Raw genomic sequence first — 14,448 nt, 5'->3', positions numbered from 1 at the left:
ACAGGCTTTCTCACTGGTACCTGATGGTCCTCTGGGTGCATGAGCTGGCTACAGCAGTGGATGTGGGCATTTGGTGAACTGAAAGGTACAGGGAGAGCTCAATACACCCAAACTATAATAACCCAGCCCTTATTTCACTGGGATTTTAAGAGGGAGGAGAACAGCTGTGCCTTGCTGTCCAACTGTGGCTTAAGAGCTCCGAATTACAGTTTCCACATGTCACCCACATAGCAGATGACAGAATGAGTATGAACAATAATTTGGTACTAGGAGCAAGTCAGAAATCATCTCCAGATTGGTTTCTCTTTCACCAGCTTTCCCTCTCTCAAATCCACTCTCCACACTGCTGCCACAATATATTTTTAAACACAAATTTGACCTTCTCTCCTTGTTCAATGACATTTTTCCTCTCTACAACGAGAGTTCCAACATTTTTTGTGTTTTAAAATCTAAGTCCTTGTCTACACACACACACACACACACACACACACACACAAACACACACACACAAACACACACACACACACACACACACCCTTTGCCCCAGCAATGGTAAACTGATAATAGCTTCCCAATATGTTTTGTTTCCTCTATCCCTCTACCTGGAAAGTATTTCTGCCCATTGGCTTGCCTAAAAAAAGCATAATTCATCTTCAAAACTGAGTCAGAGATGATATCTTCTGTGACAGTGCTTCCCAAACTTTAATGTGCAGATGATCACCTGTAGATCTTGTTAAAATGCAGATTCTCATTCAGTGGATCTCAGGGTGGAGAGAGAATTTGCATTTCTCACAAGCTAGTAATGCTGCTGTTGCTGGTCCGGGGACCACACTTTCAGTAGCAGGTTTCTAAGAAGTTTCCACTGTTGTCACCCTTTGCCCAATAGATTCCATCACTTTTTCTGAGCTCTTCTCTACTTTGACCTTATTTCTGTTGTTGCTCTAATTGCTGTATTATAATTTTACTTGTTTATTTGTCTGCCTTCCCAACCATACCTGGAGTTTCTTAAAAGTAAAGACTGTGTCTTTTTCATCTTTGTTTCTGCAGCACTCAGTGCAGCATATCAGAGATCACAGGAAGCATTTGATATTTACCTGGTGAAACAATGTTGAACAATGTATAGTCTTTATTTGTCTGTGGAATGTGAAACTATGTAACCATTATTATTTATGGAAAACTTTTGGTTGTCTGACATTGGGATAAGTATGGACCCAGGCTATACATACCCTATTTACTAAAATGCACAGCTTTATTTGCTAGACCCAACCTTTAACTTGGTGTGATTTACAAAGCATAAGAGATATTTGTAACATTTTAATTGTGAACATTAGCAATCACTGTACACTAATAAATATTCAGTCTATCCAAATATAAATACATAGTCTCAAAAGGGCACAATGCAAAATCTATAAAATGCATCGAGAACTAAAACTTTGCATAAGGGGAATTCCCTGTGAGCACATGGCACCGTTTTCAAAATGTGAGAAGGAAAAAAAAAAGCCAAAAACCAAACAGGCAGAAGTCTATTTTGCAGGACACTGAGAGGTAACCTCTTGACACATGTTAAGTTAAAGGCTCAATGATTCTGAGCTTGAACAAGATAATACCATGTAAGGGAGAATTTTTCTAAACCATACCACAGAAATCAGTCAATTCTGATGTTTTCCTTCTAGGCTGGATGTTCCCGAAATCATCTCTAATTAAAGGTTCCAAAAAAGAATGTACAAAATGCTAAAAAAGTAAACAGGGATGATTTTGGATAAGTTGAGAAATATCATCTTCTAAATGATAGTTTTTTTTTGAAGCTACCAGTTTCACAATAATTATACTTAAAAGTTGTACATCTGCATCTTCAGCCGGTCAAAATATCACATGATTTTTTAGAAAGAGCTGATTTCAACACCATCCAAAAAGAGTTTTCCCTGAACGCTGTATGAAAATTAAATCTCTCTTACATCAGGGAATACCCTTCCCCAGAAAGTGTCCAAGAAGATCGCAGCCGGCTCAAAGCTGAAGTGATAATTCAAGGAAGTATTTATACTTCTGCAGGAGAATCTTTTAAAGCTGCTTTGAAGCTCATCTACAAATTGCCTCATGCAATATGACTCTGGTGGGTTGAGTGAATCGAAGGGCTAATTACTCCTTTAGTAACTCCAACGTCATTAACTCTGATGAAGGTGAGGATACAGATGAGGAAAAAAAGATCCTATTCCAAGTTGGAGGGCTACACTGCCAGCCACCCTGGTCTATGCAGGAGCAGATTTACTTGCTGATGGTGCTGTGTTGGCTTCTTTATTGGCTCTCTAGGACTTTCCCCTCTACTGTACTTACCTCCTCAGCAATCCCTTTCACCCTCAGTAGAAGGCAGTGTTGAATAAAAATAGAGAAACTGTGCATTGCAGTCAGACAGAGGTGGGCTGTATTCTTCCTAGCTCTGTCACTTCAGGCCGGTGTCCAAGATTTTCAAAGCCTAAGTTCCATTATCTGTAAAATGGGAATAATAATAATATCTCACTGCACTGGTGTGAACTCAGGGTGAACTGAGATTCTGCAATTAAGGCTTGTAGCTCAGTACATATTCATTTTGCATATTCAAGTGCTCAATCAACAGTAGGCATCCCTGCGCATCTTGGAAGCCCCCCACTCGGTGCCTGACTCAGTTTCCATCCAGATGGCTTGAACAAGAACAGACCTCTTACTCCTCTCTTAGAATCTGGGGAGACTTGGAAGTCTCAACCTTAAAGTTGCAAATCTCTAGGGCCTAAACCAGCTTCAGTTTCTCTGCCAGGCCACACTCCCCAGCACAAGTCTGCACTCTGTTGATGAGGATAAAAGAATGCAGAGAGGGGACTGATTCCTGGAGGTCTCAGTAAGTCAGTGTTTACGGAAGCCATGATTTCCTCCCAGGATGCCTGTGGAAGCATTCGGCACAGAAGGGGACTCAGAGTCACTTGCTTGGCTTGGTAGTAAAGACGAGCATCCAAGTGGTTACAACCTAAGGCCTTTCCCTGTACCAGGTGTTTCCACCATCCGATGTCCTCTTTCTGCCCAGACACCAGATACCCAATACTCCAGCGGTGAGATCAGAATTGTTCACCCCAGTCCATTATGCTCCCTTCAAGGAGAGAGGTGGCAGTGTCTCTATGGGTAAAACCTCATAAAGCTGCTTCTCAGAATATCCGGCCTCTAATGTGAGCAGCTGTTCCATCGTCCTCTAAGGCAGGAAGCTGTGGTTGACAGCATCACAGAGGCAGAGCTTACTCTTTGTGACTTTAATTAACTCACTAGTTCTCCTTGAAAAAGAGTCATGCTCCTTGTTCATCTTGCCCCATATCCTGGGATTCTGTGTTGTCAGGTCAAATAAAAAATCCCTTGACCATGAACTTCAGGTCCATGTTTAAAATAACAATAAGGGTAATAATCCAGGGTGCTGCCCCATCTCTCCCTTTCTCTAAGAAGTGCAAGAAATGTTGCTTGAAAGCTGTCGATTGAGGTTTGCGCTCCACACGAGATAAGAGGCTGGAGGAAGGGTACAGACTGCTCTGGCCCTGCTCCCAGTTCAGTGGCTGAGCCTCCTGCTTGTGGCCTGGTGCCCGCCTCTATCAGGCCGCTGCCTCCGTGGCAGCTTAGGGACTGGCGCCACAGGCCAGTTGCCTCTGAGGAGTCCTGGGATGGTGGCAGCTTTTAATGCTCTGTGGTGGGAAGACCTCCTTGCCCCACTCAGGATCTGCAGCCCATGGCCTGGCACTGAGTCTCTTTTAAAGTCCCGATTCTGCAATTTCAGCCAGTTGACTCAAGAGTCTGGAGAAAGGTGGCCGGTCTTCTGGTTTCTAGAGAAGGAAGAAAAGAACTCTGTGATTTCCTTGTACTTGTGTGTCATAGCTAATTCCAAAGCAAACCAGAGTTAAACAGCAATCCCCTCTGCTGAGTTTTAAATATGTTTCTATATATATTGTATTTGAGGCCATTATGTCTTAGTTGTTAACAGCAGGTATTTTGGAATCATATGACCTGCTTTTGAATCACAGCTTTTCTACTCATTAGCTGTGTGACCTTTGAACAGGTTACTTAACCTTTTGGAACCTCAGTTTTGTCATCTGTAAAATGGGGATAATAATATTATCAATCTCATAAGATTGTTGTAAGAATTAAATAAAATTGTATATAAAAATGCAACATAAAATAAGCACTCAGTAAGACTAAAAAAGAAAATATTTAGGTATAAATCTCATAAAATATGTACAGGGTCTATTTTAGGAAAAATATAAAATTCTAAAGATAGAAATCAAAGGAGAGCTAAATATATCGAGAAATATTCCATGTTCATGGTTAGGAAGACTTGCTATTGCTAAGATGTCATTTCTTTTCAACTTGATGTATGGATTCAACACAATCACAAGAATCCCAGCAAGTTATTTTGTAGATACTGACAAACCAACTCTAAACTCCATATGGAAAGGCCAAAGACTCAGAATAGCCAACACAATACTGAAGAAGAACAAGTTTGGAGGACTGATACTTCCTGACTTCAAGACTTACTATAAAGCTATAGTAATCAAGAGAGCATGGTATTGGTGAAAGAATAGACAAATAGGTCAATGGAATAGAGTTGGGATCCCAGAAATAGACCCACACAAATGTAGTCAAATCTTTGACAGAGGAGCAAAGGCAATTCAATGGAGCAAGGGTAGTCTTTTCAACAAACGGTTCTAGAGCAATTGGACATCCACATGCAATACAATGACTCTAGACACAGGCCTGACACTCTTCACAAAAACTAACTCAAAAGGGATCATAGAACTAAATGTAAAATGCAAAACTTATAAGACATCTAGAAGATAACATAGGAGAAAATCTGGGTGACCTTGGGTTTGGCAATGAGTTTTTAGATACAACACAAAAAGCACGATTCATAAAAGAAAAAAAATTGATGTTGAACTTTGTTAAAATTAACAACTTCTGCTCTGTAAAAGACTTCTGCTCTGTAAAAGGCACTGTTACGTGAAAGAAAAGATAAGCCATAGGCTGGGAGAAAATGTTTTTAAAACACATATCTGATAAAGGACTTATATCCAAAATATGCAAAGACCTCTTAAAACTCAAAAGCAAGAAAACAAATAATCCTATTAAAAAATGGGCAAAGATCTAAGCAGTTACCTCATTTAAAAAGGTATACAAATGGAAAATACACATATGAAAAGATGCTCAACATCATATGTTAGGGATTTGCAAATTAAAATAACAATGAGATACCACTATATTCTTATTAAGATGGCTAAAATCAAAGCACTGACACCACCAAATGCTGGTGAGGATGTGGAGCAACAGGAACTCTCATTGCTGGTGGGAATGTGAAAATGGTAGCCATTTTGGAAGACAGTCTGGCAGTTTCTTACAAGGCTAAACATTTTCATATGCTAGTGTTATGAAACTATTCATTTCATATGATCCAGGAATGACACCACTAGATATTTACCCAATTGAGCTACAAATCTATGTTCATATAAAAACTTGCACACAAATGTTTATAGCAGCTTTATTCATAGCTGCCAAAAACTGGAAGCCACCAAGATGTCCTTCAGTAGGTGAATGGATAAAGAAACTATGGTATATCCATACAATGGAAATATTATTCAGTGATTAAAAAAAAAGTTAGCTTTCAAGCCATGAAGACATGGAGGAATCTTAAATGCATAGTTCTAAGTGGAAGAAGCCAATCTGAAAAGGCTACATACTGTATGATTCAACTATGTAACATTCTGGCAAAGGCAGAACTTGGACAATAAAAAGATCAATGGTTTCCAGGGATTTGGGAAGAAGAGGGGAAGGGATAAATAGGTGAAGCACAGTGCACTTAAAGGCAGTGACACTATTCTGTATGATACTATAATGGTAGATACATGATATACATTTGTCAAAACTCACAGAACTGTACAAAAAAAGCAGTGAACCTTAATGTAAAACGTGGACTTTAGTTAATAATAATGTATCAGTGGTGGTAGAATAATTGTAACAAATGTACCACACTAATGCAAAATGTTATTTATAGGGCAGAACTCTCTGCACTCTTTGCTCAAATTTTCTAGAAACCTAAAACTTCTAGACAAAGTCTATTAATTTAAAAAATTAATAAAAATTAAAAAAAGAAAAAAGTACTAAATGTCAGCTATCATATCATAATGATCCGAATTTGTGTTAATTCTCTATTCAGCAACTTTCAACTGTGGTTGAAATTTAAAATTTGCTAACTCACACAAGGACATCTCATGCTAATGTGGCTTAAGGCATACACTGCCACCCAAGGATAACTGAGATGTCTGGCAGGGTGCAGAGTAATTGGCTCCCATTCTGAATTGTTGTATGAATAAACATGAATTGTATGAATTTTGTATTTGTATGAACATGTTGTATGAATTTTAATTCAGTCATTTTAATAGTTTCACAGCACCAGTGAACTTCTGTTTACCAGTTTATAGAACTAACTTCATGTATATTTAATGGTTTTATGATGTTACAGATGCTTTTTTTCCTCAAAAAATTGACATAGGCCTTCCCCACTCTTCCTTTCTGACAGTATGTTGATGGCTTGTGACGTTATATTACAAATCAAATAACATTTAAGGTCCCTGCCAGCTCTTCTAGGGATGAGTAACTCCTTTAGTTAATAGATGCTCAACGTCACTTTCTTGCTAATCTATTTTGTCATCCCTACTGCCTCATACTCTGAGAGGGTTCCTTTCTTCAGGGATGGGGGCAGACCCTGCAATTGCAGATTATAATGAGGCGGGGTGGGGGGAACCACTTCCTTTACTGACCTCTTTCCAGCAATGATTCATGATCTGGTAGATATGTGAGGAGGCCAGTCGAGGCTTGTATAACCGAAATCCGGTGGTGATGTCTTCCACCACTTCTGAGTTGCTTCGGTTTTCATACGGGATTTTTCCTTCACTGAAGACTTCCCACATCAGCACACCTATGAGTGTGAATAGGTGAATCAAAATGGTGAGTCGAAACAGCTAGTGATAAAGTTCCTAAATAGCGAACAAACCAACTTACCTCTAGAAATCACAGACTCCTTGACATTAAGATTCAAGTCCCTACCTCCAGAAAGTACAATATCAAAAGCCACCTGAGGCTTATTAGGCCTGTGCTATTTCTAAAGAGCGATTTCCCTACCTTTCTTTTTTTTTTTAATTTATTTTATTTATTTATAGCTGCATTGGGTCTTCATTGCTACGCGCGGGTTTTCTCTAGTTGCAGCAAGTGGGGGACCACTCTTCATTGCAGTGCACCGGCCCTCCACTGCAGTGGCTTCTCTTGTTGCAGAGCATGGGCTCCAGGTGCGTGGGCTCAGTAGTTGTGGCACACGGGCTCTAAAGCTCAGGCTCAGTAGTTGTGGCTCACGGACTTAGTTGCTCCGTGGCATGTGGGATCCTCCTGGACCAGGGCTTGAACTCGCGTCCCCTGCATTGGCAGGCGGATTCTCAACCACTGCGCCACCAGGGAAGTCCCTTCCCTACCTTTCTAGTGGTGAAGAATGTTCAAGCTCAGCCCTTTGTTATATCTAACTCAAATGCTACTACTAAAAGTTGCAGGCGATGTAAACTCAAATGTCTACACATGATATAGATGAATGGAGTGGATGAGGTCTGCATAATAGGGACTAGGGAGGACTGTGAAAAACTGGAGGTCAAAAATTCTATCCCCAAAGGGGCAGCTGTGATTTAGCTCCAGCCAGCATAGGGCACATGGGAATGAGGGCTCTGAATTGCCACATTTTCTGATTTTTTAAAGATAAGTCATAAATTGGGAGTTTTAAAATATAAACTCAATTTTTTTTTTTTTTTTTTGCTGTACGCCGGCCTCTCACTGCCGTGGCCTCTCCCGTTGCGGAGTACAGGCTCCGGACGCGCAGGCTCAGCGGCCATGGCTCACGGGCCCAGCCGCTGTGCGGCATGTGGGATCTTCCTGGACCGGGGCTCGAACCCGCGTCCCCTGCATCGGCAGGTGGACTCTCAATCACTGCGCCACCAGGGAAGCCCTAAACTCAATTTGATTTAAAAGAAATACTGTGTTAACCAAGCAAAAATCTTTAGGTTGTCCATTTTGACCTCGGATTTAATCCCTTTCCCTTTTTTGCCCTCAGTAGAAATGTCACACCCAGCTTTATTATGTACTCATCTATTCATAGGTTGTCAGAGTGGGAACAGAGCTTGCAGATCACCTAATCCAGTGGTTTTCAAAGCATAGTCCAGAGATCCTGAGGGCAGAGTTTTCCAAAGTATGATCCCTAAAACATCTGAAGTTTTGAAAAATCAACTCAGAAATTTGTTCCAATGGCAGATCCTGGGCCCTAGCCCAGACAACTGGATTAGAATTTCTAAGCGATCCTCAGAAATGCCTCAGGAGTTTTGGAAATTCAGTAAATAAGACCAATTAGTACCCCAAGATGCCAGGATTTCCGGTGAGATTTCTTTGGAAAATGGGGGAAAGCTGGCTGGAAAACAATTGCTTTCATGCAAATCTTGTGATGCATTGAGGAACTGAGTAAGGCCCAAAGGGGTTAGTTGAACTTGTTTAAAATAGTGCAGTTCATACATATGGAATCTAAAAAAAAAGGCTCTGAAGAACCTAGGGGCAAGACAGGAATAAAGACGCAGACGTAGGGAATGGACTTGAGGTCACGGGGAAGGGGAAGGGGAAGGGGAAGCTGAGACGAAGTGAGAGAATGGCATTGACATATAAACACTACCAGATGTAAAACAGATAGTGGGAAGCAGCCGCATAGCGCAGGGAGATCAGCTCATGCTTTGTGACCACCTAGAGGGGTGGGATAGGGAGGGTGGGAGGGAGACGCAAGAGGGAGGAGATATGGGGATATATGTATACGTATAGCTGATTCACTTTGTTATACAACAGCAACTAACACAACAATGTAAAGCAATTATACTCCAATAAAGATGTTAAAAAAAAATAGTGCAGTTAATTAGGGGAAAAACCTCAAAATGCGTGACAAAGCCCAGTGGCCTTGAGGCAGGCAAAAGCTCTCCTCCATCCAGGTTTCTGTTTCTCAGGTTTGCCACCTCTCTATTCTGCTTCCATCGGTCAATCTCATCTTTAGACACTTCAGATGACATATCCTAGGAAGGGATGGACTTTAGCTCAACCCTCTAATTATAAGATGCAGCAGCAAAGTCCTAGGCTGACAACCTGTGGCAGAATAAACCCCATTCCGAGTCAGCAGGTGAATGCGACAAAGTGGCCCTGGCTGCAAATATCTCTTTATGGGACACCTGGCTGGGTGCAGCATGACCCGCCGTACCGATAGAGAGTGGCCACACATCAGCCAGACCCTTCCTAGTTATATGCACTGGGGAAAAGAGAAGGTGAGGTTGCTCAAGCGCAGTTTGTTTTCTTCTAAGTTCATTCTGTACCTTAAATTTGACTAACAAAGTCATAGTTAGGCCTGTTGAACAGGGTAACTACTTTAAGGAACCATTCAGAAGGACTCAAAATCAAAAATCACTTGGTTGTTGGAAATGGATATTCTAAAATGCTGGAGAAGATTAGTTAGTTCTCCTCGTAAGAGATTTAATTAGTCATCTTCTCCCTGGTTTCTACTACTAGTCAATATATTTGGCAAACTTTCCCTTCACATAGAATGACAGCATCAAACTCCAAACTAGTCCTGTCCGAAGTAGAATCCTTACAATCCAAGTCAAAGAGGTTGTCCAGTATAGTTTTCTGTATACATTAATATGCAAAAACTGTGGCTTAGAAAGACATGACACATCCAGCCAGAATATTTAGTACTTCTTGCCACACCGGCATCATTCATTTTGTCTTTTCATTCTTGCCCATTTGCACTTACAAGAAATTCTAATTCCTTACCATGGCCTGCCGTTTTCATTGCCTACTGTTCTCCCACTAAGTCAGTACCTCTTTTCTTTGGACACACCAAGCTTTGGCACTTGCCGCTTCCTTTGTTAGAGACACTGTTCCCTGGACCTTCAAATGGAGACAGCTCCGTCTCATCATTCAGCTCTCTGCTCAACAGTCACCTCCTCAGAGAGGCCTTCCCGGACCCTGCTATTTAAAACAGACCCTCCCTCCCTTCCAGTTACTCTCTTTCCCATTACTCTTTTGTTTTATTCATAGCACTTACCGCTACCTGACTTTATCTTATACACATATTTGTTAGCTTGTTTGCATGATTGTTACTGTCTCCCCTTACAACTTGGCTCCAAGAGAATAGGAGCCTTTTCTATCCTATGTACCACTGCTTTGTGAGCACCTAAATTAGCTCCTAGCATGTAGTAGATGCTCAATAAATCGTTGTTGAATGAATGGGTAAAATACTTTATTGAGAGTTAAATGTGGGAATAAATGTGAGAATAAATATAATGTTGGGAAAAAACATGATCCTTGCTCTCAAGGGCTCATATGCTAATCTCCTGACTCCAGCTTTTGATGTCACAGCAGCTATCACCAGCATCCTGTTTTCGCTTTTATTTTTGCCCCTATTTCAAAAATGTCCAAGACTAGATGCAATAATGAGGGCCCCTTCATTCCTTTCAGAGCTGTTTGTACAGACTCTCAGTGGGACGCCCTCACCATCCAGTGTTCAGGGCAAGTAAGGCTGCCTGAATTTGACAAATAAAACAGTTGGCCCACAGTCCCAGGTCATGTGGGAGTGGGGCCAGAATGACACTTACCAAATGACCACACATCCGACTTGCTGCTGTAGCGACTGAAAGAGAAGACTTCCGGGGACGCCCACTTCACCGGGAATTTGGTGCCTGAGGAACTGGTGTACTGGTCATCAAGGACGAACCTGGGGAGAGAGTGGAGAGAGATCGTCTGAGTGTCCTGGTGGCCTGCATCCCATTCCTGAGACTTTGCCGGCACCACAGGTCCGTATTACCTTGTCATCCCAAAGTCGGACACCTTGATGACTTGGTTTTCTCCAACCAGACAATTCCGGGCAGCCTGGAGCAGAGACAGGCAAACGAAAGGGAAAGGAAAACTTGGTGGGTAATCAGTAATTAAGGAGTCTCCTATAATCACAGTCCTTTGCTTTTCCATGTGCTGCTGTGCAGAAGCAATGAGGAGCTTCACAAATGCTAGTTAAGCTTCACTAGTGCCTGATGGAAAGTTGTATGTTAAAATCCTTTATCAGGATGAGTAAATCTGGTCTTTCATCTTCATTCCTGGGATCCTAATCAGAAGAAAAATCCATGGTGTTGTGTAACCAACTGTAAACTCCAGTGCAACCTGATGTTAACCTCAGGAATGATATGAAGAAGCTGTTACCCATTTGACTAAAATAAGAATGTGTTGAAGTTGCTAATTCTCTTAAAACTATTCCTCAGTAGGGATGGTACATGGTCTCTAATTCGATTGGAAGAGCCCTTACCAAGAAAAGACCCATGAGTCTCAAATTTTAATGTGCCTGCAAATCCCATGGGGGGACATGTTAAAATGAATATTCCCAAACCTCAACCCCCAGAAATTCTGAGGATGGTTCTAGGATCACCCCAATGTGATCCTGGTAGATCCTTGGGTAACATTTTGAGAAACATGTGCTTGTCAATTTCTTTCATTTTACCAAGAGGAAAAGGAGGCACAGAGAGGTTAAAAAGGAGAGGCTGTTAGCTTTATTTAGAAAGAATGTAAACTCCAACTCAGAGGGTGAAAGTCAGAGGTGGGGCTGGACCCAGATCTGAGTCCCATGAGGACATCCCACAGTGGGTGGAGGAAGGAAGAAGTTGAGAGGGGAAGGAAGAGGGCTTATGCCTTGTCATTGATTCATGCATTCCCAGTCTTCGTAGCTCTACATTTCAGTAGGACATGTGCCTTCACCCTGGACCTGTAGGGGTTTGCCCTACACCCTCTTACCAGGTCTCTGTGGATGACACACGCCTCTTCCAGGTAGGCCATGCCCTCACACACGTCCAGGCACATGCCCAGCAGGGTCTCGGCAGCAAAGAGCCCCCGCTGGCTGCGCAGGTAATCTGACAGGCAGCCGTGTTCCATGAACTCAAACACCAGGCAGATGGGGGCTTGCTCCAGGCACACTCCATAGAGCTGGACCAGCTTGGGGTGAGAGAGTTTCCTGGAGAAAAATGGCAAGGGGTGAGATGGTCTAAGTTTAGTCTCCCCAAAATACACTCCCTCCCCCAAACAAAAATGTCTCATTGAGCTGAGACCTGAAGAATGCAGGGACTCAGCTGGTGTACGCGAGAATGAACGAAGGCCAGTGTGGTTGGCATGTCATGGAACCGGAGGAAAGATGGGCAGGAGATGAGATTGGGGAGCGGGCAGGGCCAGACCATGGTGGGCCTTTTAGACCACAGTGAGGAGCTTGGAGTTATTCTCCCTACCATGGGAAGCCATTGCTGGACTTGAGCAGGGAGGTGGCACAAGATGGCCTCAGAATGGTATTCAAAGAGCACAGCACAGAACATCCTTCCCAAGGTATCTCTGCATACTCTTGTCTTGGCCACTCACATCATGACTTCAGCCTCCTGGACGAAGTCCTCTTCCGACATAGCTCCTTCCTGAATGGTTTTGATGGCCACCTTGTCCCTGTTGAGCCAGTAGCCAAGATGCACCAACCCAAACTGCCCGCTGCCAATCTCCTGCACAAAAGTGAGCTCTGAGGGATCAATCACCCATTTCCCTGGAAGAGAAAGAGTTTTCCAGAGTTGGCAAGCAGTAGATATGAAGTATAGGACTCCCAGGAGACTATATAGCCCTATACAGAATGTTAGCCTATTGTTAATATAACTCAAAGATGGCAAATGGTATAAGCCTGTATACTTAGAACTATAGATAGATAAAAGTATCTTTTTTCCCAAATAATAACATAGAATATGTATTGAAAGCCATGAAAAATGTGCATGGGGACGATTACATGGAAAGAGAAAGGAGGATGGCATTAGTTGAGATATTAAAGAAAGTCAGTGACAGGGTTCTAAGGCCCCAACCATTTCCTATACCTGATTGAAAAATGTTTATTGTCATTTTTCACATAGAGCAAGTTTTATTTGAACTGGTCATTCATTCATTCATTCATTCATCCATCAAGAGCATCCATTATGTACATAGCACTTGCTAGGCCTTAGCAGGGGTTAGGGGTAAGGTGGTGGATTCCAAGAGGACTGGTACAGAGGTGCAAGCCAGCACACAGTCTCGCACATAGGTAGGCTTTCAGTAAATGCTCAAAAAAAGAATAAAAGGGATCCGAGTCTCAATTTTCACACTGGCAAAAATGAGTGGGTTCATAAAATACTCTCTGGGCTTCCATCCAGCATGGGCACATTCAGATTCCACAGGCATTAGAATTTTCTTATTTTTATAAGGAGGCTGAGGGGCATTAACCTTTCCTGATGCTTGGTCTAGTACCATAAACAGTTCAGTCTCTATCTCTTTGAGGCACAGACTCAACAGAAAACAGTACCGAGCACCTACTGTGTGCAGATATGGTGCTGGTTAGGGATGGAGAGCCCACACACTGTTTCTTTAACCCCTGTGTCAAAATCACCTAGGGCACTTGTTGAAAAGGCAACCCCAGGACCCCACTGTCTGGGACTGTGTTTTGGTAAATGTTGGGTCGGGGCTGGAAGTCAACACTTTTCTTAAGCATCCTATATAACTCTGATGCACAGTGAAGCTTGAGAACCACCAATCTAGAAGATATAAAATGAAAGGTACACCAGCCTTCTCGACCAGCACAGTTTGGACCAGGGGAGGCAGGCAGAAAATCACAAGTGGGTGAAACGGTTCCATAGGACAAGAAGGAATAGTAGGGCCTATGGCCCTAGAGATGCATGCCCTGCCTAAAAGCATTCAAAAAAATTTAACACAGTGCTATGCAGACAGACATTTCTGAATGCTGCTAGCTTACAGCACTTGCAATGGACCCATACCTAACAAACTAGATGATACAGAAGTTCTAGAAAATATGCAAGAACACAGTACTATAGCACTGGTTCCTAATATTTTTTTCTAATAGCATTTAGCAGAGTGCTCTGTACAAAGTAGGTGCTCAGTAAACACTTCATTGGTGAACTGTCATCTAAAACTAATAGACATTGATTCGACCTAGATAAATGTGCGTACACATAGATGTCATCTTACACACATTGTAAATGTTCATTTGTGCACACCATCTCCAGAGATACAGCGTACCTGTTTAATGATCATTTTACATCTGGGGAAGTCCATTCAGAATTTACCCCAGACCTCTAGGGATGTGAGTTAGTGCAAATGAATAACATTCCCAAATGCACTGCTTACCATATCTCAGCCCTGCCGTGACCGGGGCTTTCTGCCTCCAGGAACTAACTGGATACCGGAGTCTAGTGACTAGGCCTGTGTTGATTACAAAGTGAAAGGCAGTCATTAGAGTTTTACCATAGCAACCATCCAAGTCAAATCACCAGG

At 42.3% G+C, this 14,448-nt stretch overlaps 1 protein-coding gene across 2 annotated transcripts in view; it reads right to left on the bottom strand.

Moving 5' to 3' along the window:
- Nucleotides 1-1,299: 1,299 nt before the first annotated feature.
- Nucleotides 1,300-14,448, bottom strand: part of ITK (IL2 inducible T cell kinase) — a 66,709-nt gene continuing 53,560 nt past the window's right edge. For both annotated transcript variants that reach the window (XM_019924824.3, XM_019924822.3), the window contains exons 11-17: nucleotides 14,302-14,376; nucleotides 12,511-12,682; nucleotides 11,899-12,115; nucleotides 10,925-10,989; nucleotides 10,716-10,834; nucleotides 6,816-6,973; nucleotides 1,300-3,830 (exon numbers count right to left, since the gene is read on the bottom strand). In XM_019924824.3, the coding sequence (XP_019780383.2) occupies nucleotides 3,759-3,830; nucleotides 6,816-6,973; nucleotides 10,716-10,834; nucleotides 10,925-10,989; nucleotides 11,899-12,115; nucleotides 12,511-12,682; nucleotides 14,302-14,376 (878 nt within the window). In that variant the 3' untranslated portion in view covers nucleotides 1,300-3,758. The remainder of the gene's footprint in view (nucleotides 3,831-6,815; nucleotides 6,974-10,715; nucleotides 10,835-10,924; nucleotides 10,990-11,898; nucleotides 12,116-12,510; nucleotides 12,683-14,301; nucleotides 14,377-14,448) is intronic.

The sequence above is a fragment of the Tursiops truncatus genome, chromosome 3 (genome assembly GCF_011762595.2).
Source record: "Tursiops truncatus isolate mTurTru1 chromosome 3, mTurTru1.mat.Y, whole genome shotgun sequence".
Classification (NCBI taxonomy): domain Eukaryota; kingdom Metazoa; phylum Chordata; class Mammalia; order Artiodactyla; family Delphinidae; genus Tursiops; species Tursiops truncatus.
Note: the sequence above shows the minus strand (reverse complement) of the source record. Positions and strands in the feature narration are given on the sequence as shown.